Source organism: Perognathus longimembris, chromosome 2 (assembly GCF_023159225.1).
Source record: "Perognathus longimembris pacificus isolate PPM17 chromosome 2, ASM2315922v1, whole genome shotgun sequence".
Lineage (NCBI taxonomy): Eukaryota > Metazoa > Chordata > Mammalia > Rodentia > Heteromyidae > Perognathus > Perognathus longimembris.
The window spans coordinates 47774517-47800835 of record NC_063162.1 but is presented as its reverse complement, the minus strand read 5'-3'; the positions used below and the strand labels follow the sequence as shown (position 1 = coordinate 47800835).

At 37.9% G+C, this 26319-nt stretch overlaps 1 protein-coding gene and 1 long non-coding RNA gene across 5 annotated transcripts in view; both read right to left on the bottom strand.

The window, feature by feature from the left end:
- Positions 1-26319, bottom strand: part of Mcu (mitochondrial calcium uniporter) — a 179542-nt gene that overhangs the window by 150847 nt on the left and 2376 nt on the right. The window contains exons 2-3 of one of the 4 annotated variants that reach the window (XM_048338992.1): positions 10548-10650; positions 9895-9943 (exon numbers count right to left, since the gene is read on the bottom strand). The exons of 1 other annotated variant lie outside the window; for it this stretch is intronic. In XM_048338992.1, coding sequence (XP_048194949.1) covers positions 9895-9921 — 27 coding nt within the window. In that variant the 5' untranslated portion in view covers positions 9922-9943; positions 10548-10650. 2 more of the 4 variants (XM_048338991.1, XM_048338993.1) reach the window with 2 other exon arrangements.
- Positions 17839-19267, bottom strand: LOC125346444. Its single transcript, XR_007209933.1, has 2 exons — positions 19166-19267; positions 17839-18950 (listed from the first exon to the last, which is right to left on the bottom strand). It is a non-coding gene; the product is annotated as an uncharacterized LOC125346444 (long non-coding RNA).

Sequence of the window (26319 nt, the reverse complement as noted above, 5' to 3'; positions counted from 1 at the left end):
TCATTTATTTTGTCTACTGACAAACTCTTCTTCCATGGATTTCTTTGTCATGTGTCAACCTATCATGCCCCAAGTGAGGCTATCTCTGACTATTCAACTCTAAATTATCTTCCAATCTCTTTCCACCATATTAAATTTCCCATGGTTTCTCATATGTAGTACTTTTTTTGCTTAGGAGAATTTCTCATCTTATAAAACCTGTCTCCTAAGATAGAAACCGAAATTTCATTTTACCAGCCTCTTTTGCAAACAAGAGGTAGGTATATGGTCTAGGTTCTGCCAATTAAACACATCCACACACCATTTCAATTGGAAAGTATATCATGGAGACACAAAGTGGGACCTGTTCTGAACATTTCAGAGTGATAGAAGTAATCCTCACCAATGCATCTCCTATCAGCAAGGATAGGGCAAATTCTAATTCCTGTTCCTATGGCAAAAACCCATAGAGCTTGAGCCTTGTTTCTGGCTAAGCAGACACCAAGACTGATTCTCTGCCTTCTCTGAAGATTCATGAGCTACCTAATATCTTTTCATTCTTTTTCTGCTTACACTAACTAGTAGAGTTGGTCCGCCCACTCTAAGAGCTCTGACTCATTCTTCATGGCTTTTTCATAAGATCCTTACTTTGTAGTATTTCCTTGTTAATTGTTTTATTTACTGACTGTCTCTCCTCATAAAAATATACTCTCCATGAGGGCAGAAACATTATTTATCTTTATCACTTAGTAAATCCAGTATTTAGAATAGCACTTCACATACAAGTACCACTCAAGGGAGGCGGGCAGCTATTTATTGCTGTGTAAATATACATTCAGGAAACCACTGGAGAAAACTCAAGGTATCAGTGCCTTGACAGGAGTCAAGGACTAAAAAGATCATGTAAACTAGAAAAGCCAGAAGTCTTATGAAGAGAAAACACCCATATTGAATACTAAAAATGGACTGACTACAATCAAATGTAGAAAGGGCAAGATATGTCTTCCAAAGGATTAGAACAGGGTGGGGAATATGGGCTAGTAGTAAAGTGCTTGCCTCATATACATGAAGCCCTGGGTTCGATTCCTCAGCACCACATATATAGAAAAAGCCAGAAGTGGCGCTGTAGCTCAAGTGGTAGAGTGCTAGCCTTGTGCAAAAAGAAGCCAGGGGCAGTGCTTATGCCTTGAGTTCAAGCCCCAGGACTGGCAAAAACAAAACAAAACAAAACCAAAAATTAAAAAAAAAAAACAACTAAAGGACTAGAACAAAAGAATGGCACTGAAATGAGTGTGGAAGCACACAGATAGATGAGACTAAAGAAAAGTGAGTTGAGCTCAGTGGGAAATATCATCGGACCTGCAAGATGAGCAAGATTATGAATGGCTGTGAGTGCTAGGCTTGGGCAATGTTGTATTTGATGATGTTTCACTAATCCTCAATGAGTATTTTCATCTGTTCTTTATTCTAGATGTTATCTGCTGTGTGAAACTACAAGAGCTACCCACACATTTTTCTACAGCATTCTCTCTCTGAACATTGGTGCTCTATATTTATCTGTTCAAGCTGAGACACCACTAGAGAAGAGATTCTTATAATTAATCCTCTTGTAATCAAGTGACTACCCAATTAAAAATAAAAATCTACTACCAAAATGGTCTTTATTTCCCAAACCCTATCCTCAAAGTCAGATTTCAAAATTTCTATCAACTCCATTTACCTTCTAGTCCATTAGAATATTACCTTGGTTTCAAGTATGTAAATCAGAGCTGAGGCAAATGAAATTTGTTTTACTCTGTGCCAAAGTAACACTGATACTCCAGATACAGAAAGATGGTTAATTTTTTTTATAGCAGGACTCTTCAGATAAAATTCTTTTAAAAATAAAAAAAAATCCTGTAACTAATAATTATTTAAAGGCTTTAGAAATATATGTTCTAGTTTAATATGAACCAGAAGAGAACCTTAGAAATACTCTTAGGTTGGCTTTGGAAATCAATCTAGAAATAATATTAAATATTAGTATGCTTTTATCCTTTGAAAACATACAGCAATCCCATTCTTACTTATCTGATTTTTAAAATGTACCTATAAGAAAAAAATATGTACAAGATGCTTACTACAATGATCATGGTGACCAAAATGGGAAACAAAGTGAATCAGTTACAGACCAGTTAAATAAAGGTAAAACCAACCACTGAATAATGACTCAGAACTATACCATTTATCTACAGTTTATCACTGCTTGAGATAAATAAGACAGAGAAAAGAATAATTTGTACAATAATCCAATTTCAAACATCTACACAACTATTTAACTTATGCCCGAAGAGACAGATGTTGATAGGCAGATTTCTTAAAGGTAATACAGTGAATCCCTCTTTGTACAACTAGTGTATGCCAATAAAATTTATAATAAATAGGTAAGATGATGATTACTCAAGTATGAGGAAAAATATGGCAGAATATATGGTTGGTTACCTGGAAGCAAAATAGGAGGAAAGGGACAAGACAGAAAGGAGAAAAATTAATTCAGTTATAATTTTTTAAAAGTCAGTAACTAGGCTCCAGTGGCTTACACCTGTAACACTAGCTACTCAGGCGGCTGAGCTCTAAGGATCATGGTCCAAAGCCCACTTTAACAAGAAAAATCTGTGAGATTCTTGTCTCCAATTAATTTCCCTTAAAGAAAAAAAGCTAGAAGTTGAGCAGGGCACTTGTAGCTAATGCCTGTAATCCTAGCTACTCAGAAGGCTGAGATCTGAGGATCTCAGTTCAAAGCCAGCAGGGGCAGGAAAGTCCTGAAACTCCTCTTTTTTTTTTTTTTTTTTTTTTTTTTTTTGCCAGTCCTGGGCCTTGGACTCAAGGCCTGAGCACCATCCCTGGCTTCTTCCCGCTCAAGGCTAGCACTCTGCCACCTGAGCCACAGCGCCCCTTCTGGCTGTTTTCCATATATGTGGTGCTGGGGAATTGAACCGAGAGCTTCATGTGTAGGAGGCAAGCACTCTTGCCACTAGGCCATATTCCCAGCCCATGAAACTCCTATCTCTTAAGAAACTACTAAAAAAAAAAGCCCAAAGCAGAGCTGTGGCTCAAGGGATAGAGCACTTGCCTTGGGCCCAGGCCTAGGCACAGAGCTCAAGCCCCAGGACTGGCACCAAAGCAAATTTTAAAAAGTCACTGTTAATATAGAAATTGACTCTTTTTTTCACGGTTTGAAGTCTGGGCTTTAGTCTTGCTAAGCAGGAGCTCTAGGACTCGAGCCACACTTGAGATAGGATCTAGCTTTCTGTCCTAGACAGCCTGGATAATCCCCCTGTTTATACTTCCCACTGTAACTGGAATGACTGGGGCATTCCACCACACTCAGCTTTTTCTATTGGGATGAGACCTCCCAAATATAATTGTATTGTTATTATTAAGGTGTTATACAGAGGAGTTACCATTTCAGGTTTTTAACTTGGGCTGTACTGGCCTAGGACCACAATCCTATTTACTTCTTGTCGCAGCTGGAATGGCAAGCATGGCTATTAGCTGAAATGGGGCCTTGCAAAAACTTTTTCCCAGGCTTACCTCAAACCAGGATCTTCCTAATCTCTATTCCTGAGTAGCTAAGAGGCATGAGTTACCATTGCCCAGGCAGAAACAGATATTTTTAAGTAAAATTTGAATGTAAAATGGGGAGGGGTGATGAATGGACAAGCCATAAAAAAAGAAGGTTCTTGGAAAACAGGTAATCTAGCTATATAGATAATCCAGAGATCTATTCAGAATAATACTAAATAGTAGCTTATATTTTTCAATGGGCTTGGAAAAGAGGTGGTATCTCCATTCCACTAACAGATCTAGCAAAAGCATCTGATTCCCAATTATGCCCATTATACTCTAAAAGTGATCTAATGAGAGAAAATTCTGCCATATGTTTAACTGAAATTTACTTCTCCTTAAGGAGAAGGAATAAATCAAATCTAATCTTCATCCATGTAGTTGCCTCCAGATATTTTCAGAACTAATATCATAGTATTTACTTAGAACACTTACAGGTAGTACCACTTTCATACCTGACATAGACCTTATATGTACCTAAAGACTGAATGGAGATTCAGACTTGAGGGACTTAAATTAGGAAAGAATGAGGGGATGGGGGGAGGGGAAGAAGAAAGGAAGGAAGAAAGGGAGAGAGGGAGGGGGAGAGAGAGAGAAAGAAAGAAACAGAGAGAAAGAGAGTAGAGGAAGGAAGGAAGGAAGGAAGGAAGGAAGGAAGGAAGGAAGGAAGGAAGGAAAGGAGGGAGGGAGGGAGGGAGGGAGGAAAAGAAAAGGGAAAGAAAGAAATTTTAATTTTAAAAACTGCATGTCAAATCACAGAGAATTGGTACTAAGAATTGAAACAGGGCCTCTTGCTTACTAGCATGTTTTCAACTTTGATTAGCATTTACCAATAGAGCAAGTATTAAAAAAGAGAGAGAAGAAAGAAAACACTCTGGCTGTAAGTATACTGAATCTTGCTACCTTGTTGTAATGTGGGCTAGGCCTAGAACAAAACAGGTAGAAGTTTAAATATTCCTAATAATGTAAAAAACAAAAAGGAAAACAATACGGCAGCCACTAAAGTTAAGGGGAAAAAAAGGCAGCAACTAGTTCATGGTACAACATATACCTTTTTAATTACAATAAATCAGTCTACATATTTTTTATTTATAGAAAAAACTTCCACATAAGCTCATTTTGTTTGTTTTGTTTTTGTTGCCAGTCCTGGGGTGTGGACTCAGGGCCTGAGCACTGTCCCTATCTTCTTTTTGCTCAAGGCTAGCACTCTACCTCTTGAGCCACAGCGCCACTTCCGGCTTTTTTCTATATATGTGGTGCTGAGGAATCGAACCCAGGGCTTCATGTATAAGAGGCAAGCACTTTACCACTAGGCCATATTCCCAGCCCCCATAAACTCATTTTGATAAAACATAAATTTCCCTTTTTTCATTACTATATACTACCAAATATACATTTAACTACAAGTATTGTTGAGTTGCTCATGAAGAACTCAAGTCAACAGAAATTTGAAGTGTAGGCTGGAGATGTAGTTCAGTGATAAAGTACTTGCCAAGCCTAAACAAAAGCCCGGGGTTGGACCTCTAGCATGATTTGTATTTAATTAAAAATAATACAAGTTTAAAATTGCAAGTAATGATAACAAGCTCTGAAACTGATTCATTTATATGTGTCACAGATAATTTCATCGGAACAAAAATGGAATGGCTCTTTTTCAGCAGCAAAAATACCCATTATCCCTACCACAGACAATGCTGCTTAGAAATAGTAATGCATCCCTATAGCAAGGCAACGGGAAGGCACAAAAACACTATAGTATTTAATAGAAATCATCTCAGAACATCCAACAAAATAAGAACTTTAGACAGGAAGATTATGGAAGACCTTACTCAGTATTTGAGCAGAAGAGAATTAAGGGAGATAATCAGCTGTGTTCAAGCGAAGGGCATCCTAATCACAGAAAACTGCAAATGAAAAGCCCTGGAAAGCAGGTGCATGTTTTAAGAACAGCAATGAGGTCAGTATCTCAGGAAGAGGGTGAGCAAGAGGGGGAATGGCAGCAGATGGGAGTCAACAGCAGAGCCAAATGTTCAGCAGTGGTGTGCTGAAGCCAATAATGGCTAAAGAGCAAGTTGTTATAGAGTTTTATATATATATATAAGTTGTTATATTCTAGAACTTTGAATTTGCCAGTGTGGAAGTAATTATACCAGGAAAAATGCTACAAATCAGAGACTTCCCCCTCTGGGGATCCAATTTATCTTCACTACCTGTGGCCACTGAAGAACTTTGTCTTTCACTCCGAGCGAGATCAGAAAACACTGAAGAATCTCCTGCTTCTTGTCATCAATCCTACTGCTGAGTCCTGACTATCAGGAAGAAGGGACAAATGCAGGGAGACTAATTTGGAAACTGTTAACATAATATAGGTGAAATATATTGGCAGCCAGAACCAAAGTGCCAGTGGTGAGGCAGGGAGCAGTACAACATTTTGGATATAAAGACTGTTCGGATTTGAATATGTATGTGGCAGCAGTTCCCAAGCTGTGGGTATAAGCCCATAGTCTAGGCTTCTAGAGAAATCAAGGGGTACTGCTTGAGTCTAGAAGTTTAAGGCCAACTTGAACAGCATAGAGAGACCCTGTCTTAAAATAACAATGATAAAATATATGATTCTAATATCAACATCTCATTCCTGAATCTAAAATAAGACTACTGGTCTTTTAAAGTACTTCAAGAAGCTCAAAAAACTAACAAAGGGTCTTAAATGATGTGTTAGTCAGACCCCTTGAGACTATGACCAATACCCAAGGAATAAAGCTTAAAGGAGGAATACTGTATTTTGGCTTCCAGTTTAGAGGTTTCAGTCCATGGTTCACCTACTTCATTTCTATGGGCTCCTGGTGAGGGACAACATCATGGCAGCAAGGCTGGGAGGAAAAGGGAGAACAGGATGGAGCTGCTCTCCTTATGGTGGGTAGAAAGCAAGCCTGTGCTAGCAGTCTTCCTCCTTTTTTTTACTCTCTTATTCCATCTGGACTCCACCCTATTGGCAAGTGCCACTTACATTCTGCTCAGGTTGTTGTTCAGATGTCAAAAGTCTCTAGAAAAGCCCTTACAGACACACTCAGAGGTGCTGTATTAATCTAATCATCTGCCAGGCCCTGGTGGCTCATGCCTATAATCCTAGATACTCCTGAGGCTGGGTTCTGAGGATCACAGTTCAAAGCCAGCCCAAGCAGAGACTCCAATAAACTACTCAAAAAAAGCCAGGGGCTGGGGATATAGCCTAGTGGCAAGAGTGCCTGCCTCATATACACGAGGCCCTAGGTTCGATTCCCCAGCACCACATATACAGAAAACGGCCAGAAGCGGCGCTGTGGCTCAAGTGGCAGAGTGCTAGCCTTGAGCGGGAAGAAGCCAGGGACAGTGCTCAGGCCCTGAGTCCAAGGCCCAGGACTGGCCAAAAAAAAAAAAAAAAAAAGCCAGAAGTGGAGCTGTGGCTCAAGTGGTAGAACTCTAGCACCCAGGCCCTGAGTTAAAGCCCCAGAACTGTCATATAGATAGATAGATAGATAGATACATATATAGATATATGTATATATATCTATATATGTATATAGATATACACACACAGAGAAAACAAAAGAAAATTAATAATTAATCTAATCATCTCTCAGTCCAATGGAGTTGACAGTGAAGAATTAACCCTCACAGATGCATATCATGTATCTTGAGTTAATAGTTCTATTACCATATGAACTGATTCACATATACGTTTATGAGTACTTATTACATAAAATGCTACAGGGGATACAAAAAAGCTATTAATTCAACCCTGTCCTAAAGAAGGTGACAATCTACAATTTAACCTAAACCATCTGCATTAAAAAGAAAAAATAGAAATTCAAGAGAGTAAAAGTAAAAAACATTTGGTAGGACTGATGAGTATTCTGTAAACTAGAGATCAGAGAATAAAAAATATTGACCAGATAGGACTTGAACTGTGTCCCTATGAGAGATGGAGAAGAGCATGATTGTATAGGAAAGAAAGGAACATGTAAGGGCCTAGTGGGCAACTGATCTGCAAAGTGAAAAATAAGGTAGGAAGGCATTTAGTAGCTAGGGAGTACACTGGCCAAGGTACTCGAGAACATGGGAAAAACTGGGCACATATGGTACACCTGTAATACCACCTACCACAAGAGAGTTGAGGCCTTGTACTTCAATAAACATGCTAACAAAAATTCATTTATTAATCCCCAGAAAGAAAAAAAAAGTCACTCTAGGACAGGAAAAAGGGGAAATACAAGGAATTTAAATAAAAGATGGACTTTGGTTAACAGCAACAGATCAAGATTGCTTATAATTGCAACAAATGTGTCATAGTAACATAAGATATTAATAATTGGTGAGATAGTAGGATGAGAGATATGTGAAAACTCAGTATACTAACCTTCCCCACTTATCCACAAGTTGAAAACTTTGCTAAGACAAAACTTTTTTTTTTTTTTTTTTTTTTTGCCTTCTTGAACTCTAGGCCTGGGCACTGTCCCTGAGCTCTTTTTTGCTCAAGTCTAGTGCTCTACCACTTTGAACTATAGCACCACTTCCAGTTTTCTGGTGGTTAACTGGAGGTAAAAGCCTCACAGACTTTCCTACATGGGTTGGCTCAGATCTCTGCCTCCTGGGTAGCTAGGATTACAGACATGTGCCACCAGTGCCAGGCTAAACCAAAACTTTTAAATATCCTCTTGGAAGTTTGCAACAGGGCTAGGATGTAGCTCAGTGGCAAAGTGCTTGCCTAGCAAGTCCAATGTCCTGGGTTCGATCCCCAATATCAAAAAAGAAAAGACAAAACCAAAACAAAAAAACTACGCAACATTATCTGCAGGTTATAAATCAACTGATTTACGCCAAACTTCTTTCAGAATGCAATCCAGGTGCACTTTAAAAACTATTAGATACAAATACCCCCCTCTCTCTTTCTCTCTCTCCCCCCCACATACATAGATATTAATGCCAATTTTGGTTTTACACTTGCCTATAAAATTATGAACCAGGCTCAGACTTCCTTTCTTATTCCATCTAATATTTCTGAATTAAGAAGCAGTCCTTTTGCTTGGTTACAGTGGCTCATGCCTGTAATCCTAGGTACTCAAGAAGCTGAGATCTGAAGATCATGGTTCAAAGTTAAACCAGTCAGGAAAGCCCATGAGATTCTTATTAACTGGCAGAAAGCCAAAAGTAAAGCTGTGGCTCAAATGGAAGAGTGCCAGACTTGAGTAACAAAGTTAAGTAACAGAATCCAGGTCCTGAGTTCAAGCCCAGCACAGGCACCAAAAAAAAAAAAAAAATCAGAAGCAGCAATCTTTCAGAAATTTCCCAACTATGAAAAAAAGAAAAGAAAAAAACCCTCAAATTCCAAGTAAGGCTAACATTCCAAAAATCTTATCTTTGTGATTTAAATCATCAAGTCCTTGCTTATATTTCAGGGAGAATAAAAGAAAATAGACTGCCTTAAAGCACAGATAAAGAAAAGCAGTCATTAATAAGATGTGGGATCTAGTACAAGGACCACTGGGAGATGAGGTAGGAGACTTAGCCTGTAGTTTCAGCCCTACCACTAATCTGCTCTGTAATCCACAAACATCTCTGGTCCACACAACTCATGATTTCAAGTCCATGTTAATTATGGTAATTATTCCATGGATCAAGAGATTTTTTTTATCTTTATCTCTTCCAATAAAACCTTTAGAGGATCTAAAATGTAGCATCCTGCCACTAAATAAATGTCGAGAGAGAGAGAGTTAGAAAATACAATGAATGAAAGAACAGAGAAAGCTGGATTGCTATCATAGCTTTCCATTTCATTAAGCCTGTATTAGTAATTATAACACTACATCTGTTGCAAATATTTGCTTGCTAGTCTGCAGCATTTTGACACAGGTCTAGTTTTCTTCTCAGAACCCTATTTAAAATCAACTGTGGTTCCAGCAAGTTTATATCTATATATAATTTGAAGTATAGCTCCTTTACAGGAGCAGTTCACATTTTCATTTCAAGAGACAAATAAGAAATATTTTAGGCCTTATGGATCATATGGTCTCATTGGCAACAACTCCACCCTGTTGATGTAGTACAAGGGTGGCTATAGACAACATATGAAGAGCTCTGTATTTAAATAAAACTTCATTTATATAAATAAGCAGCAGACCAGGCTACATATGGCCAATCCTGTTCTACTAGAATAGGGGACAGAAAAATAACTGGAAAATAAATTTTATAAAACCATATCACAAGTTCACACTAAAATAAGTTGTTTTGTTTTCAGGGAGAAGATGTTTGTGAATTATGATCTTCACATACCTGTGAATGTTCAAGTTTCCCCTGCATGAACAGGTCACATCACCAATACCTAAGACAGAGCAGGAAAACACTCTCCCTTACATGGTTGTTATGACATAACAGGGGACGTGTTAATTTACATAGGCAACATTTAAAAGATGACCTGCAAAAGTAAAATATCAGGTTTTAGCAACTTTAGCAGAAAACATAAAAACCTAAACCTGATTAATGTCAGATATGATGTCTTCCATACTGAAACCTAACAGTTAAGACAAATGCTGAGGTTACTGGTTCCCAGAAGAGCAATTCTAATTTAGTACAACACAGTTGTTTAGATTTGCAGACCCTAGGTCTGCTAATACTGCTAATTTCCAGGAGATGAGGGTAACATACTGATCTTCAATGGACAGCACCAGTATGACAATATGAATGCTCGGGCCAAGATCAAGCCTATCATCCTTCAGGTCTACTTAGCACCAATGAGCCATTCTGTAATGGTCACCTCATTGAATTCAGCCCCAGGTTAGCTACCAGGTGTTCAACAGCAGGCTGGAGCAAAGAGCTGGCCCACAAGAATCAAACAAGTGCCTTTTTAAAACTAACCTTAAGAAGTTTTTCTACATGGCTTTGCAAAGTAAGCAAAAACCATGCCAAATAGTAAAAAAGGCACTTACTTGACTCCCACAGGCCAGCTCCACACTCTGGCAGCTGTCACTGGCATGGAGGGGAAGTAGAAACGATATCTTGACAAGCACTGTAGGAAAGGTAGTGAAAGACCTAAAGGAACAGAAAAAAGTAAAGTCAATGTCAAAGGTAAAGTCCCCCGAGCCTAATATAGGTATTGGCCGAAGCTGACAAGACCTCAGCAAGACAGTCTTGGCTACCATTTACTAGTGACTCTTAGGACAAGAAGAAACTTTTAAAAAGAATATTAGCTGTTTAAGTGAAAACAAATGCAGATTGACAATGAAAAACTTTGAAATATTTTATTTATGTCTCTGAAGATGGTAAACTCAAACAGAAGTACAAACTGGGAGTATAAAACAACAGCTCATAAACCAACACATTTTAATACTTTAAAAAAAAAAAATGCCAGTCCTGGGGCTTGGACTCAGAGCCTGACCACTGTCCCTGACTTCTTTTTTGCTCAAGGCTAGCACTCTTCCACTTAAGCCTCAGCTCTACTTCTGGCTTTTTCTGTTTATGGAGTGCTGAGGGATCAAACCCAGGGCTTCATGCATGCAAGGCAAGCACTCTACCGCTAAGCCATATTCCCAGCCCTAAAATATTTTTATAGAAGGGAGAAAAATCCTTCACCCTATCTCTATATTTCCAGAATTTATTTTTAATGCTGAGAAAATATGAACTTATTTTTAATTAAAGGGGATTCTGACAACAGAAATTTCAGGCTACCCAGGTTCATTTATGTAGCTTAGAAATCTTGATGAACTGAAGGAAAAAAATTCCAATTAATTTGCCTAGCCACACAATTCTCTGGACTAGGGGTCTATCTGACTATGGCTGGGAGTTACTAGAAATCACGAATAAGAGTAAAAGAGGTTTTTCACATACCTCCACCTCTTCTTCCCACAGCTGTACTGCACATGAGCAAATAAAAATTTTTGTTGTTAGCAGAAAAAGAGTAATAGGAGAGAAACTCATTATTCACTGTCTTATTCATTTTGTCCTTTCCATCTAATCAATGCTGGGTGGGGAACCTCTTCCTTTACTGGAAGTCCATTCAGCACCCATTCCCTAGAACCATGGAAGAAACAAACAGGCAAATGAGTTTAATCACTCTTGAGGCTCTGGAATCTATCAAATAAAAATAAAAAAAGAAAAAGATAATAAATTTTAGCCAAATGACTATTATTGTATAATCCTTAATTTTGATATGCTTAAAATTAGTCACTTTTTAACAGAAAATCCCTAATCCCAATTAATTTAATTAGATTGAGATATTCACTGTTAATAGCAAATCTGGCCAACTATATCTTTTTTTTTTTATTATCAAACTGATGTACAGAGAGGTTACAGTTTCATACGTTAGGCATTGGATACATTTCTTGTACTGTTTGTTATCTTGTCCCTCATACCTCCCCCTTTCCCTTCCTTCCCCCCCCCACCGGAGGTGTTCAGTTCACTTACACCAAACAGTTTTGCAAGTATTGCTTTTGTAGTTGTTTGTCTTTTTTTACCCTGTGTCTGTCAAATTTGGTATTCCCTTTCAATTTCCTACTTCCAATACCAGTATACACGGTTTCCAATATACTCCTGTGGTTGTACCTACACTATCTCTGTAATCTTATCTGAGTATATTGGCCAACTATATCTTGAATGCTTATAACATTTTCTTCTCAGTTTTGGCTTGGGCTTCCCTGGATTTAGCTATCATCCCTGGTAAGCATCCCATTTATTAGTGCTTCCCTTGCTGCCTCAGCATTTCTAGTTAACGCACTAAATACCAAGTCATTTGGAGGGATAATTTGAATGAAGTTCTGCACTGTGTCTACTGTAAAAATACTCAAACCATTATCAAGGCTGCTGCAAATAAAAGACAAAAAAGCACAGAAGTAAAAAGATAAAAAATTTGACATTTGGTTTTTAAAATAATGACTATACTATTCAATAGGTGGAGATTGAGAGGACTGCATTTTGAGGCCATCCAGGCAAAAAGTAAGTGAGATCTCATCTCCAGAAATAAGCTAGGCATAGTGGGCACACATCTGCACTCTGAGCCACTTGGGAGGCATACAATGGAGGATAACAGTATGTGCCTGCCCCTAGCCAGAAGTACAAGAGCCTATGAAAAAAATAATAAAAACAAAGAGGTGTGGGAGTATGGTTCAAGTAGAAGAGCACTAACCTAACAAGCACAAAGACTCGAGTTCAAATCCCAATACAACAAAATGAATAAACAATGATTACAAAGTGAGAACATACATGATCTAACACATAAAATTTATTATTAAAACAAATATTCATTTCATACCAACTTCAAAAAGAAGTATCTTCATTTGTTTTATAGGCATTATTTTTCTTTGGCTTCCTCCATACAACCATGACCATTCAAGGGCAGTCTTTTTTTCTTTTTATCCATAAAAGGAACCATATATTCTTACAAATTAAAGCAGCCTCCAAATTAAAGTTAATTCAATATACACAGAAAAAAAACACAATGAATTAATACCAACAAGTTTCCACCGAGAAAAATCCAAACCTCTCAATAGACTGAGCATGCCTTTGTTGCAGCAGCTTAATCCCTTTTGCTGCAGCACCTTAATCTCTCGTATTACAGCAGATGTTGTTCTGCATTTGCACAAGACATGTTCATCTGTACAGTGAAACATTACCCTTCTCTGCCTTCCTTAGTGAAGTACAAAGGGTTTTCCCAGGAATGATAAGTGAGACCACTGCACACCAAAAAAGGAAATTGGTTTTTGAAAGTCAAAACAACATTCCTAGTCTAACTTTAAAAATAGTTAAGATTCTTCTTGCTGTCCTTCAAAATACTCAGCTAAAAGAAATTCAGTCACCAGGAGAATAATTAAATAAATGGAATGGTCATAAATGCCACAATATAGCCAAAAAGAAATGAACCAGAACTACATATATCAATATTTTAAAGCATTATATAAGAAGAATAAACTGCCAAAGGATACAGTATAATACATTGTAAATAAGCATTTAAAACATGCTTATAATATTATATGAGTCACAAAGGAGCTACTCAAGAGGTTGAGATCTAAGGGTTGAGGTTCAAAACTAGCTCAGGCAAGCAAATTCCTATAAGCAATCAAAAAGCCAGAAGTTGAGCGGTGGTTCAAGAGGTAGAGCACCAACCTTGAGCAAAAATGCACAGGGACAGTACCCAACTCCTGAGTTCACACCCCAGGATCAGAAAAAAAAAAGTCACAGATACAGACATAGTCATGCAGGAAAAAAATGAACACATACATGCATATATGGATATATGCATATATGGAGGTTTAAACACCAAATTTCACATGATGTTACTTTGGGGAAAGACAATAGTAAGTAGGACTAAGGAAGGACACTTGGAGGTAGCAATTATAGTGCTTAATTTTTCAAGCTAAAAGAAATGTATCATATTACTCCACTTGTTTTTTTATGAACATGAGATACTTTGTAACTTAAAAAGAAAAGGCTTGGGGGGCTGGGGATATAGCCTAGTGGCAAGAGTGCCTGCCTCGGATACACGAGGCCCTAGGTTCGATTCCCCAGCACCACATATACAGAAAACGGCCAGAAGAGGCGCTGTGGCTCAAGTGGCAGAGTGCTAGCCTTGAGCGGGAAGAAGCCAGGGACAGTGCTCAGGCCCTGAGTCCAAGGCCCAGGACTGGCCAAAAAAAAAAAAAAGGCTTGGGCTGGGAATATGGCCTAGTGGCAAGAGTGCTTGCCTCATATACATGAGGCCCTGGGTTCGATTCCTCAGCACCACATATACAGAAAATGGCCAGAAGTGACGCTGTGGCTCAAGTGGCAGAGTGTTAGCCTTGAGCAAAAAAGAAGCCAGGGACAGTGCTCAGGCCCTGAGTTCAAGGCCCAGGACTGGTCAAAAAAAAAAAAAAAAGAAAAGAAAAGAAAAGGCTTTCCCCTGGTATATTTGACTAATACAATGTAATTTCCTGTCCCTGAAAGTCCCTCTAGAGGGTAGAAGAGTGGCCTTCTGAATGGGCTCCTTTGGGAACAGGCTCAGCAGTAGTCTCTTCTGTCTTCTTTTCACCAGTACTGTGAATTTCTAACACTGGCTGTGATGTGACCTTCAGATCCATAACTCAAGGCTTCAGCTTGTCTCTACTTTAAATCTTACCAGAATACTCATTTTTGACAAGAAATCTATTCTAGTTCTCTTTCATTCTTACTGCTAAAAGCTCTAGCAATCATTAAAAAGAAAGTCATTATATTTAAAGCTTACCCAACTCTGTGGTTCATAGTCATGCTAAGAACTTGAATTCGTCTTGAATCAAAGACCAATGTAAAATGAGATACTAAAATTAAAGCACTGGGCTGGGAATATGGCCTTGTGGCAAGAGTGCTTGCCTGGTATACATGAAGCCCTGGGTTCAATTCCTCAGCACCACATATACAGAAAATGGCCAGAAGTGGTGCTGTGGCTCAAGTGGTAGAGTGCTAGCCTTGAACAAAAAGAAGCCAGGGACAGTGCTCAGGCCCTGAGTCCAAGGCCCAGGACTGGCCAAAATAAATAAATAAATAAAATTAAAGCACTGACTAGAGTTCAGCTCTCCATTAAATAGATCAATATTCCAAAATCTTTTACCATATTATACTGAAGTTCTGTTTTGCTACCAACTAATATACTTAGACAAAATTATGCTTTCATAGATAGGTAGGAGCTGAACCTTTTTTTTTTTTTTTTACAGATTTTGTTTTCTTTGGGGTTAAAAGGAGACTAAAATGGAGATAAGAAGCCAAAGTAACAACAAATATACACACACATACATACAAGTATGCACACACACAAGTGTGTCAATGTATATCACTAGAGTCTCAAAAAAAAACAAAAGCAACAATAGCAGTTTGTGACCAGAAAATTAATTTCTGTTCTCTATTCAGTAGCTTCAGGGAAAAGAGAGCAAGAGAAAATGGACAGATCAAGACATAGTATTCTTCCTTTAAAAAAAAATACACAAACAAAAACAAGAATTTCACCCAAATCTTTTCATTATGTTTTTCCTACTTCCAATCTATCTTTAAATATTTCCTTTAAAATGTTCTGATACTTGTATTCTTTTTCAAAATGAAAAATAGGTGTTTTTTTAATATCACATTTGGCCACTTGCCACAGCCTTGCTTCATGGCAGCTAGCAGAATTCTGGCTGAGCAAAGATGCAGGATACAGTAGGGCAGAATGCAAATTCAGGTCAGCTCCAAAACAAACATCTCCAAAATTCTGTCATCTTTAGGAATGTGTATGATTTAGAGTTGGCAGCACTTCTTCAAACAGTTCCTTTCTCGCTTCCACAGTGACCAACACACTGCCCAATCCCCACCAACACATACTGAATAGGTATCACTGTACCAATTTATGGGGGCAGGAGTGCTGGTAATAGAACCCAGAGCCTCATACAGGCTGGGCAAGAGCTCCGCATCTGAGCTACAGCCCCCAAACCTACTAAATTATTTCTTAGGGTGTTTTTTTGTTTGTTTGTTTTGTTTTTTTTGGCAAGTCCTGGAGCTCGGACTCAGGGCCTGAGCACTGTCCCTGGCTTCATTTTGCTCAAGGCTAGCACTCTCCACTTGAGCCACAGCGCCACTTCTGGCCATTTTCTGTATATGTGGTGCTGGGGAATCGAACCCAGGGCCTCATGTATATGAGGCAGGCACTCTTGCCACTAGGCCATATCCCCAGCCTTAGGGTGTTTTTTTAACATAACAATTCTACAATGTTTTCCCACTACTATTCTCACTTAGCCATATATATATATATATACACACACACAGTCCTGTTTGTTTCTGCATTGTGTGAGTGCTTTAATATTGTTAGCATTACATAAATCAGAAGCCATCCTCCCCTCACTTATCTGTAATCTCCATCTCTGTAGTATCTCAGCATAGATAACAAATGCTGGAGGGGATGTGGCCAAAAGGGAACCCTACTACATTGTTGGTGGGAATGTAAACTTGTTCAACCACACTAGAAAGCAGTGTGGAGGTTCCTCAGAAGGCTAAACATAGAGCTCCCCTACGACCCAGAAGTCTCACTTTTGGACATCTACCCAAAAGATTACAAGCAAGACCACACTAAAGCCACCAGCCAAACTATGTTTGTTGCAGCACAATTTGTCATCGCTAAAATATGGAACCAACCCAGATGCCCCTCAGTAGATGACTGGATCAAGAAAATGTAGTACATATACACAATGGAATTCTATGCCTTTATCAGAAAGAATGATACTGCCCTGTTCGTAAGGAAGTGGAAGGAAAAAAAATCATACTAAGTGAAGTGAGCCAGACCCAAAGAAACATGAACTCTATGGTTTCCCTCATAGGGAATAATTAACACATCTCTAGAGCAGACACAGCAGAAGATCACAATAGCTCAATAGCTATGCCCATATGAACACATAAGATAATGCTAAGGGAAATGAACTCCATGTTATGGAAATAAGTGGTATATCATTGTTGTAGTTCCAACACGCCATGTGAAACTGTACCTTTTTTTCTCTCTTGTATTCCCTTCCTGTGGTTTTACTTCTGCTATTACTGTAACTGATCTTAGTACCCCAGATACTGTATATATGTGTATTGGAACTAGGGAAGAGAAAGGGAATACCAAAATCAAGAGACAAAGGATAAAAAGACAAACCACTGTAATAGCGATGCTTGCGAAACCAACTGGTGTAAACCAACTCTACAACTCATGGGGGGGAGGGAACTGGGGAGGGAGCAGACGGTGGGGGGGGGATTGAGGGAGGAGGTAACAAGTTGGATAAGAAATGTACTTGCCATACATATGAAGCTGTAACCCCTCTGTACTTCACTTTGACAATAAAGAAGAAAAAAAAAAAGATGTCTATGGCTATATTTCCCTGGGTTTTGAAGGATGTAGACAATGGTTTATGGTTTAATTCACTGACTCCCATCCATTCAACAGTGACTGAATGTCTGTTTTTAACACCCTACGGGGCTTCAATCACAGAAGTAGATGAACTTATGGGCACTAAGTACTATGAATACATGAATACCATGGGAGATTAATGACTTACTAAGGTTATCACACTGAGGAATCCAAAAGTGGAACTATAAGGGCAAATGGAAGCAGTCTCTGTTTCAGCCTGGCAGGCCACAATTTAGAATGAACTTACAATACAATCCCATCTTATTTCAACACTTAAATGTTTGTCCCTTCTCCCAACTTTTCAACTCTGGGCTCCCCACATCCCTACCTTGTCCATCACTCCCTCAATTGTTTTGGATTTAAAAAAAACAAACAAAAAACGAAAGAGACAGACATACTAAAGTGATAAACTATTGAATTAATACAGGACAAATGGTTCATGATGCCAAAAAGTACTTTCAAAACTGCCCTGTAAAGGGACTGAAGGCTGTTATCTTCACTTCAAGCTCTTGACCCTTGTGAGAATAATATGATACCAGGTTTATGATTTTATACAAGCCATCCACAAATAAGTTACTTGTAGAATGGTATATAAAAATTAAAGCCTGGTGCTGGTCATTCATGTGCATAATCCTGGCTCAGGAGGTTGAGATATGAAGGATAACAATCCAAAGCCAGCCTGAACATCAAAGTCTGCTAGATGCCATCTCCAAAATAACAAAAAACAGGGCTTGGAGGGGTGGCTCAAATATTAATGGCATCAGTTGAGGAAGCAAGCCAGGGCCAAGTTCAAACCCCATAACCAAAAACAAACAACCAACATGACTTAAAATTTAAAGTGCCTTAATTTTATTTAACATATATTCAATATGTTCAACATATAAATATTTTGCCATCAAAAGAGCTAAGTAGCTTGACAAGATCAAGTAGCAAGTTAATGCAAGAGAGAACAGAACTCAGATTCTTGACTCTATTATATCACATGGCACCTAATCCTCTTCAGTTACCTACTTTATTTTGGTGGAAACACACATACACATACAGACATCCCACTCAGAACATCTTCATTAATTTAACTCTCATAAATGAATAAAAATATTCTGTGGCAATCCTTTGCTCACCAAGTTTTAAAAGGCTAACAAACAAGATTGTAAATATAACCTCATCTGGTAGAGCAGATTTTGCAGTGCCTCTAAAAATTAGGTAGCAAAGCACAGATAGCTACCTGTGTGTTTGAATACCTAGAAGAATGTAGAATGTATGCTTTCTAAAAAAGGAATCCATCAAGGTACCTAAGTCAACTACAACGCTAGAAAGTCATTCCAGATAATTATTTTATGTTTATACCTCTTCAGAAACCACAGTAGCAGAAGCAGTAGGAATCTCATATATTTAAATTTCTAATATGGAAAGGAAGGCTACTAAAATTTTACTAAGAAAATGCTTAGGAATCCCTACTTAAAAAGACAGTGTTCTGGGCTGGGGATATAGCCTAGTGGCAAGAGTGCCTGCCTCGGATACACGAGGCCCTAGGTTCGATTCCTCAGCACGACATACACAGAAAACGGCCAGAAGCGGCGCTGTGGCTCAAGTGGCAGAGTGCTAGCCTTGAGCGGGAAGAAGCCAGGGACAGTGCTCAGGACCTGAGTCCAAGGCCCAGGACTGGCCAAAAAAAAAAAAAAAAAAGACAGTGTTCTATTACATAGTACAGTAATTGTAGATAATCATAATATATTTGAATGTTTTTGCCACATAAAAATAATAAATGTGGACTGGGAATGTGGCTTAGTGGTAGAGTGCTTGCCTAGCATGCATGAAGCCCTGGGTTCCTCAGTACCACATACCCAGGAAAAGCCAGAAGAGATGCTATGGCTCAAGTGGTAGAGTCCTAGCCTTGAGTAAAAGAAGCTCAGGAACAGTGCCCAGGCCCTGAGTTCAAGTCCCAGGACTGGAAAAAAATAAAATAAAAATAAAAATACCAAATGCTTTAGATAGGTATGTTTGCCCTGATTTGAACACTACACAATGTATATATGTATCAAAGCATCACATGATACCTTATAAATTGGTAGCATTTTTATGTGTCAATTCAAAAAAAAAGATAAGACCATTATCATATAATGTTCAATTGTCCTAAGGAAAATTTTTTAAAAGTTAAGGTCATTAAGAGCTCTTTACAAAATTTTATTACAAAAATGGTAAGTTAAAGAGAATGACTCCAAGGAAAAGATCTGTAATACTAAAAGCTTCTGCAGAAAGCTTTGGAAAAGTGTCATATATAGAACACAATATGTGCTGAATACCTTTCACACTGTGTGTACCTTCCAAAACTGCTGTGCAAATCTCCCAGATTCTATGGGGAAGGGAGGAGGAGGTGAGTACATAAGAATAAAGTGGGCATTTGATTTTATATATAAATTTTAAATCACTTAAAAATAAAGCGCAACAGCACATTTTTAAAACAAAATTACAGGCACAGAAAAACAAAACAAGCATATTCAACATGACTATGAAAAAGGAACACATGGGACAGAAAGGGAGTGAGAAAGAGTGAACAAATGCAATCATGCTATTCAGTATACACTATATGGAAAATGAACTATACAAGTTGTAGGCAGGGAAAGGAGGGGACACTAGAGGAAAGCAAAGGAAGGGTGACACTGTCCAAAAAAGGAAACGTACTCATTACCTGACTTAGGAAGTGGTAACCCCTGTCAACACCTTAATAATAATGAAATTATATTTTTATTTAAAAAACACATCCAAGAAGGTCAAGAAATAAAGTTTCAGAATCTGAGTAATGAAGTTAGACTTTGAGCTGAACTGCCCTTCCTTCTATATGCCACTAGCTAAGAGATAAGAGCTTGTTGAGTAGATGTGGACTATGATTTATACTTCTGACCTCTTCCTGGTCCCTTTCCTCTATGACCTCTGCTAATATCCTCCTTCAGCCTTCTCTTCTGCTCTGGCCTCTCCTGTCTTCTCTACCCCTTCATCCTCCACACACTGCTGCCAGTATAAGCTACCAAACAGTACAGATTTGATCAAGTGATTCAAATTCTTAGCAGCTTATCTACTTATGAACAGTATTTGTTCAAACTTTTAGTTGAAATTACAAATTTTGAGGGGGTCCCCACCAGTATTTCTTAAACAAAACTGAATAGAAACAATGTATGTGTCATACATAGGAAAAAATAAATACTGTTTCATAAAATTTTTCCTTAGTTTTTCCTGTGCACAATGTGCATACATAATAGATAATAATATAAAGCGTATTTCTATTGCTTAAGATAATAAATTCCTGCAAAAGTCCCTTCACCATCTTGCAGTCTAGCCCTCCCACACAGTAAAAGAGTTAAGAGGCAGGCTCTGGAAGCAGATCGTTTGGATTGATATGCCAACTGTGCTATGTGTTCCTGGGAGATCCTTACACACCGCATCACTTAACATCTAGGATCTTAGGCAAATCACTAAACCAAGATGAGGTAACTCAGTTCTATTATATGCAAAATGAGAATAGCAGTATTCACAATGTACTATAACACAAAAGTTAAATAGCCAACATAAAGTGCTTGGCACATGGTATACCTGATAAATATTTATCTCCAACTATTCTTGTCTGTACTCTGGATGTATTTGCTTCTCAAAATACTTTTTACTCCCTCGTGTTATCATAGCAAATCTTGGTTCTACCTGAAATGCCAATCAGACTCTTCTAGTCCCCATGCAATGTACAGTCTCATGTTTTAGCTCAGGGGAGACCTCCTGCACTATCAAGGAGTTCTAAGTGGTCCTACTGAGCTTCCTTAAGAAAAACAAAAAAAAAATTTAAGACGTGCAATGCAACCACCAACTATACAGTTTGTCAAATATCCAGCCAGACCATGAGCTCTTAGGACTACCAAAGGCATCTCTCTCTACCCAGTGCCTAGCACTGTGTCTCACAAAAGAATGAGTTCCATAAATTTTTCTGAATGGCTCCAGGTTATGTGAAACTTTTTAGGTCTTCATTTTCTATCTATACAATGGTAGTTATCTTTGCCTAAAAATATGTTAAGGAGCACACTAAAAATAATACAAACTATCCTATATAGAAGCAATACTCATTATCAGTTTTACTGGAATGTCTAATGGTCAAATTGAATTACCTACATCCCCAGGAGGTAAATACTTTAGACCTAAGGTAATTCCGGAGGGGAAGGGGATGATTTAGGAAATGTAGTCAGCAGAAAAACTTAGAAATCTCTTGTAAGAAAACTGAAGTAGATGCTTAGAAAGGAACAGGGCTCAGAAGGAAGGGGGACTCACTGACACACGCTCAGCACGGCATAGCTTTAGTTCTAGGCTTAAATCCAAAACATCTGTCCTGCCCATCTTTGCATCCTTAGCACTAAAATAGTTCATGACACTTAGGAACAAATGAATCTATCTCACCCTCAATTTCCTCATCTATAAAACTGGGATAATAATACTTCTCCTATGGTAAATGGTGAGAATGAAAGTAATAAATACCCTCAGATTTTAGATGCTTTCTTCTAGATCTACTTCTCTGCTTCTGGAGGGCAGGCAATTCAAGCTAATCTACTTGTTCTCTTGTTAGCTGACAAATTATCAGTCATATTAACTTTCTCCAAACTACAGTTTAAAAAAAGACATCAATATTCTTATTAAACATTCTATAACACCACTTATAAAACAAGAAAATAAGTTTTAGAGGTTCTTATTACCTATAAGACAGAACTGTATATTTCTGATATGTCCTCTGGGTAGTCTCATGCTTAAGGGGCTCCTCTACAATTCTCTAGTGATTATTACAAGTACCCTCCAAATGATATAATGGACAATAAATAGAAAGCAAGAAAACAATACATAAAAGCAAAACTTTAGTGACAACACATGAAAAGGTAAATACCTCATTTGGGGTTATTATATAATCATTGTTATTTTTAAAACCTTTGGAAAAGGCTTGTATTTTTTAAGAGAGGCCAAACAAAATGTGATGTTACAGTATCCAGTCATTCCAGATGCTTTAGAAAAAGTTTAGCTTGAGCATGCTATTAGTTCCAGTTGGTGATGTAATTTACTGACATAATTTACCAAGTTATATTTTTATCAACATAAGGTATTTAAACCTATGTACTGTTCATGGGTCAATAATTCACTAAAGATTAAAATTATTTTGCTTGATGTTAGCGTCCATTTTCACACTGCCTCTGCAAGCATTTAACAAAATGCAATAAAATAAATGAATTACTTCCCATTTGTTTGCAACTTTCAGAGGACAGATTTTTAACACATCATCAAGTTTGATCTATATTGGGGAATACCTTTTCAAGGTTGAGTTTAGCTACTTCCTTTAAGAATTTTAACCTATTTCCATAAATTTTAAACCAACCCTCATTGTTTAAAATGAAACATAGAATTGCTTAGTTTGGTAGGAAAAGAACTAGGCAAGTAAAGCAGAAGATATACAATCTATTTTCAAGCTCTGCATAAACTTGCTAGGCCACTATGAAAAAAAGCCATTTGTTTCATCACTTTAGCACTCCTGCCTCATCAATAGGTATTTTTGATCTTTAAGTCAGGACTGTCTTCTATATTAATATCTTAGCTTTCCTAATAACATGGTATTATGGTAATTCCAATATATCCATGAGCCTTGGTTTGGCATTAATCAGTTGAATTAAGAAAAAAAAATGAAGCTGACACTTTATGTTGAGAAGACAGCCTGCAATATTAAAAGGAATTTTTGATCGTTATCACAGAAAAGCAAGGTGTAATTTTTAATAAAGTCTTTTGAGTACAAAGCCAGGCTCTAAAAAGAAGTAGAAACATTCCAGCAGTTATTGCAGAAGATCTTGATTTCTGATGGGACATCTCAAAACAAAACATGTATGGCTGTTATACTACTGTCTTTGACTATACCATTCTTGGTGCTGCATTTTCTCTTCAGATTTCCTACTGGAACTTAGAATTTGCAAAAAGCACAGTGTCTCTGGGGACTTAGGAAAGTTCAAATAATCAGAATTCATTAGGTAAATCCAAGTTCATTCACTAAAATACTTTATAGATTTGAAAATCAGCAAGATTTTGTTATGAAGAAAAGGATTACTATTTCCTTAAAAACAAGAGAGCTTGGTTCTAAACGTATTTATCCAAGATCCTCAAAATCCTATTAGAATAAAACAACAGATTCTGATTCAAGCATATATTCATAGTAATCTGTGTAATTATCACATACTTGATGACTATGGAGAGAAAGCTAGTAACCATAAGAGCTAATCCAGTGGTGCCAATTCCTTTTATCAATCCACACAGATGGTGTACAACTCTTTGTATCAATAAAGAGATAGACTGTAAACAAAGGGTATCACTGGTAGATACTAAACTTAAAATAATTACTCAAATTTGTCTACCTAAGCAATAAGCAATTAAAGAAGGGGAACAGGGATGATAAGATATAAATCTCTTTACCTTATCTCCCCAGTAAGATAAGGTGCCCTCAAATGAAAGGTTTAGAGTATAAGACCAGTCATTGCTCTGTGTCCTGAAAATACAAATCATGACTTCTTGAACCCACCTCCATTTAAAGAAATTTTAATGCCAGGCCTATTATTTGCCACAAACATAACAAGTCACTTCCCTCAGTTTCCATAAGGTCGATGAAGTAAGGACTTTTGATAGGTCAAAATCTCTACACTTAGAGATAGACCTTAGACATCAGAGGTGTGACTAGGTATGATTAGAGCTGAAATTCAGCTACAAAACAGTACAGAAGTTTAATACATACATATGTGTATGACATTCCAGGACAGTATAAAGACTGACGAGTACAATAGAGTACGTGTGCTGGGGGAAATCTAGTAGAGGAAAAACAGGCCAAGCTATGCAAAGGTGAATTAAAGAGCAAGGCCTAGGGCTGGGAATGTGGCTTGGTGGCAGAGAGCTTGCCTAGCAAGCATGAAGCCCTGGGTTCAATTCCTCAGTACCACATAAAGCCAGAAATGGCACTGTGGTTCAAGTGGTAGAGTGCTCACCTTGAGTTAAAGAAGCTCAGGAACAGTGCCCAGGACCTGAGTTCAAGCCCCAGGACTGGCAAAAAGCAAAGAAGAAGAAAGAAGAAAGAAGAAGGAGGAGGAGGAGGCAGCAGCAGCCCAGGACCAGCATTATAGCACAAGTCTGTAATCTCAACCATTAGGAAGACAGAGGCAGGAGAATGGTGAGTTCCTGTCCAGTCTGGACTAAACAATGAGACTCTGTCCATTAAAAAAAAATGGGGGCTTAAAATGTTAATTTGTGTTAAATTTTTCAGGTTAAGCTAAACTGAAACACTATCACTCATACCAAAGAAATGCAACGTATAAGGAAAAACAGCCACAAAACTTAACAGTACAATGACAGACTTAAGTGAGATTTAGTAATTCAGCACAGCCGTTGACCATGAGGAAATGGCCAACACTTAGGCTGTCATAACCAAGATGAGGCAGTTTGATTTAGCAAAGGAATTACACAGCACACAAGGAAAGCCAGTTTCTCCTAAAACATCCTTGATAATAGCAGCCACCTGTACAACACATACAGAAAGTCAGGCCACAAATATTTTACATTAGTTTTAATTACAGTCACAAGCTAGAAAGAGTAGCTGGCTCATTACACAGAGAAGGAAACATTATATGATATGGTGCTAAAAATACTGAAAAAGCACTTGTACATTTATTCCTATCCAGTTGACAGCTGTTTTATAGCAGGTGCATTGGTGCACACCAGTAGTTTCAGCTACTCGAGAGGCTGAAGCAGGAGAGCAGAAGGATCTCTTGAACCCAGGAGTTAGAGGTCAGCCAAAAAAAAAAAAAAAAGATGTGAAAAATGTTTAAGGAGGGAAGTTATGTTTATAACTGCAACTGTACAACTGCATAATTATCAGTTGTCTGAATTACTGTACTACTTTGAATTTAATCTCCAAACTTGGAAATGATATATTTCAACAAAAAGATAACTCTTAGCCGAGGGTGGTCTCACACACCTGAAAACCAAACACCTGGGCGGTAGAAGACCTGAGTTCCAGATCAGCCTGGGCTACACCACAAACAAACAAACAAAAATAACAATAACAACAAATAAAAGATGACTCAAGCAAAAAAAAAAAAAGCGGCACTCTAATTTGTCATATCTACTACAGCTGAACAAAAGTCTGACTAGTGAGCCAGTCCACAGCAGACTGCCATCTGCTGCACATACACAGGATGTCCCCAATGTAAGATGCAACTCCAGTGCCTTTCCTAGACCTTTAGAAGAACAGCTATTCTTTTTGGCAAGTTATTTGTTCCATATGCACCTAATGTATGTGCCTCAAATCACACATATTTACAGAATTCCCATCCAGGGGTTTTGAAATAAAAATAATTTCCTAACAGATAATTAGTTTTATAAGGGAAAAGACAGATGTAAAGGAGCAGCTGCAGTTTACAATTAAAAAATAAAAAGGTGGGGGTAATAATATTTGAGGAGCATAGGAATTCTAAACTTACATATAGCTATGAAATATTGGTCACATCTCTCCCCTGTCTGGGCCTCAAATGAAATATCAAGCTAAATCTCTAAAAGATACCTTTCAAACTAAGCATCATGAGAGGAATCATGGAATATCAGATGGAGACACCTATAATACATGGTAGCTTCAAAGAAATTAAAGAAAAAATTTTAAATCTGCATATTTTAAATAATTCAACTTTTTCCAAAATTTAGAATGCTAAGTTCATTTTCAAGTCACCATTCCCATGACAACACTTCTGTCCTTCAGAAATAACATTTTATTTTAATTGTTTTCAGTTACAAATTCAGCA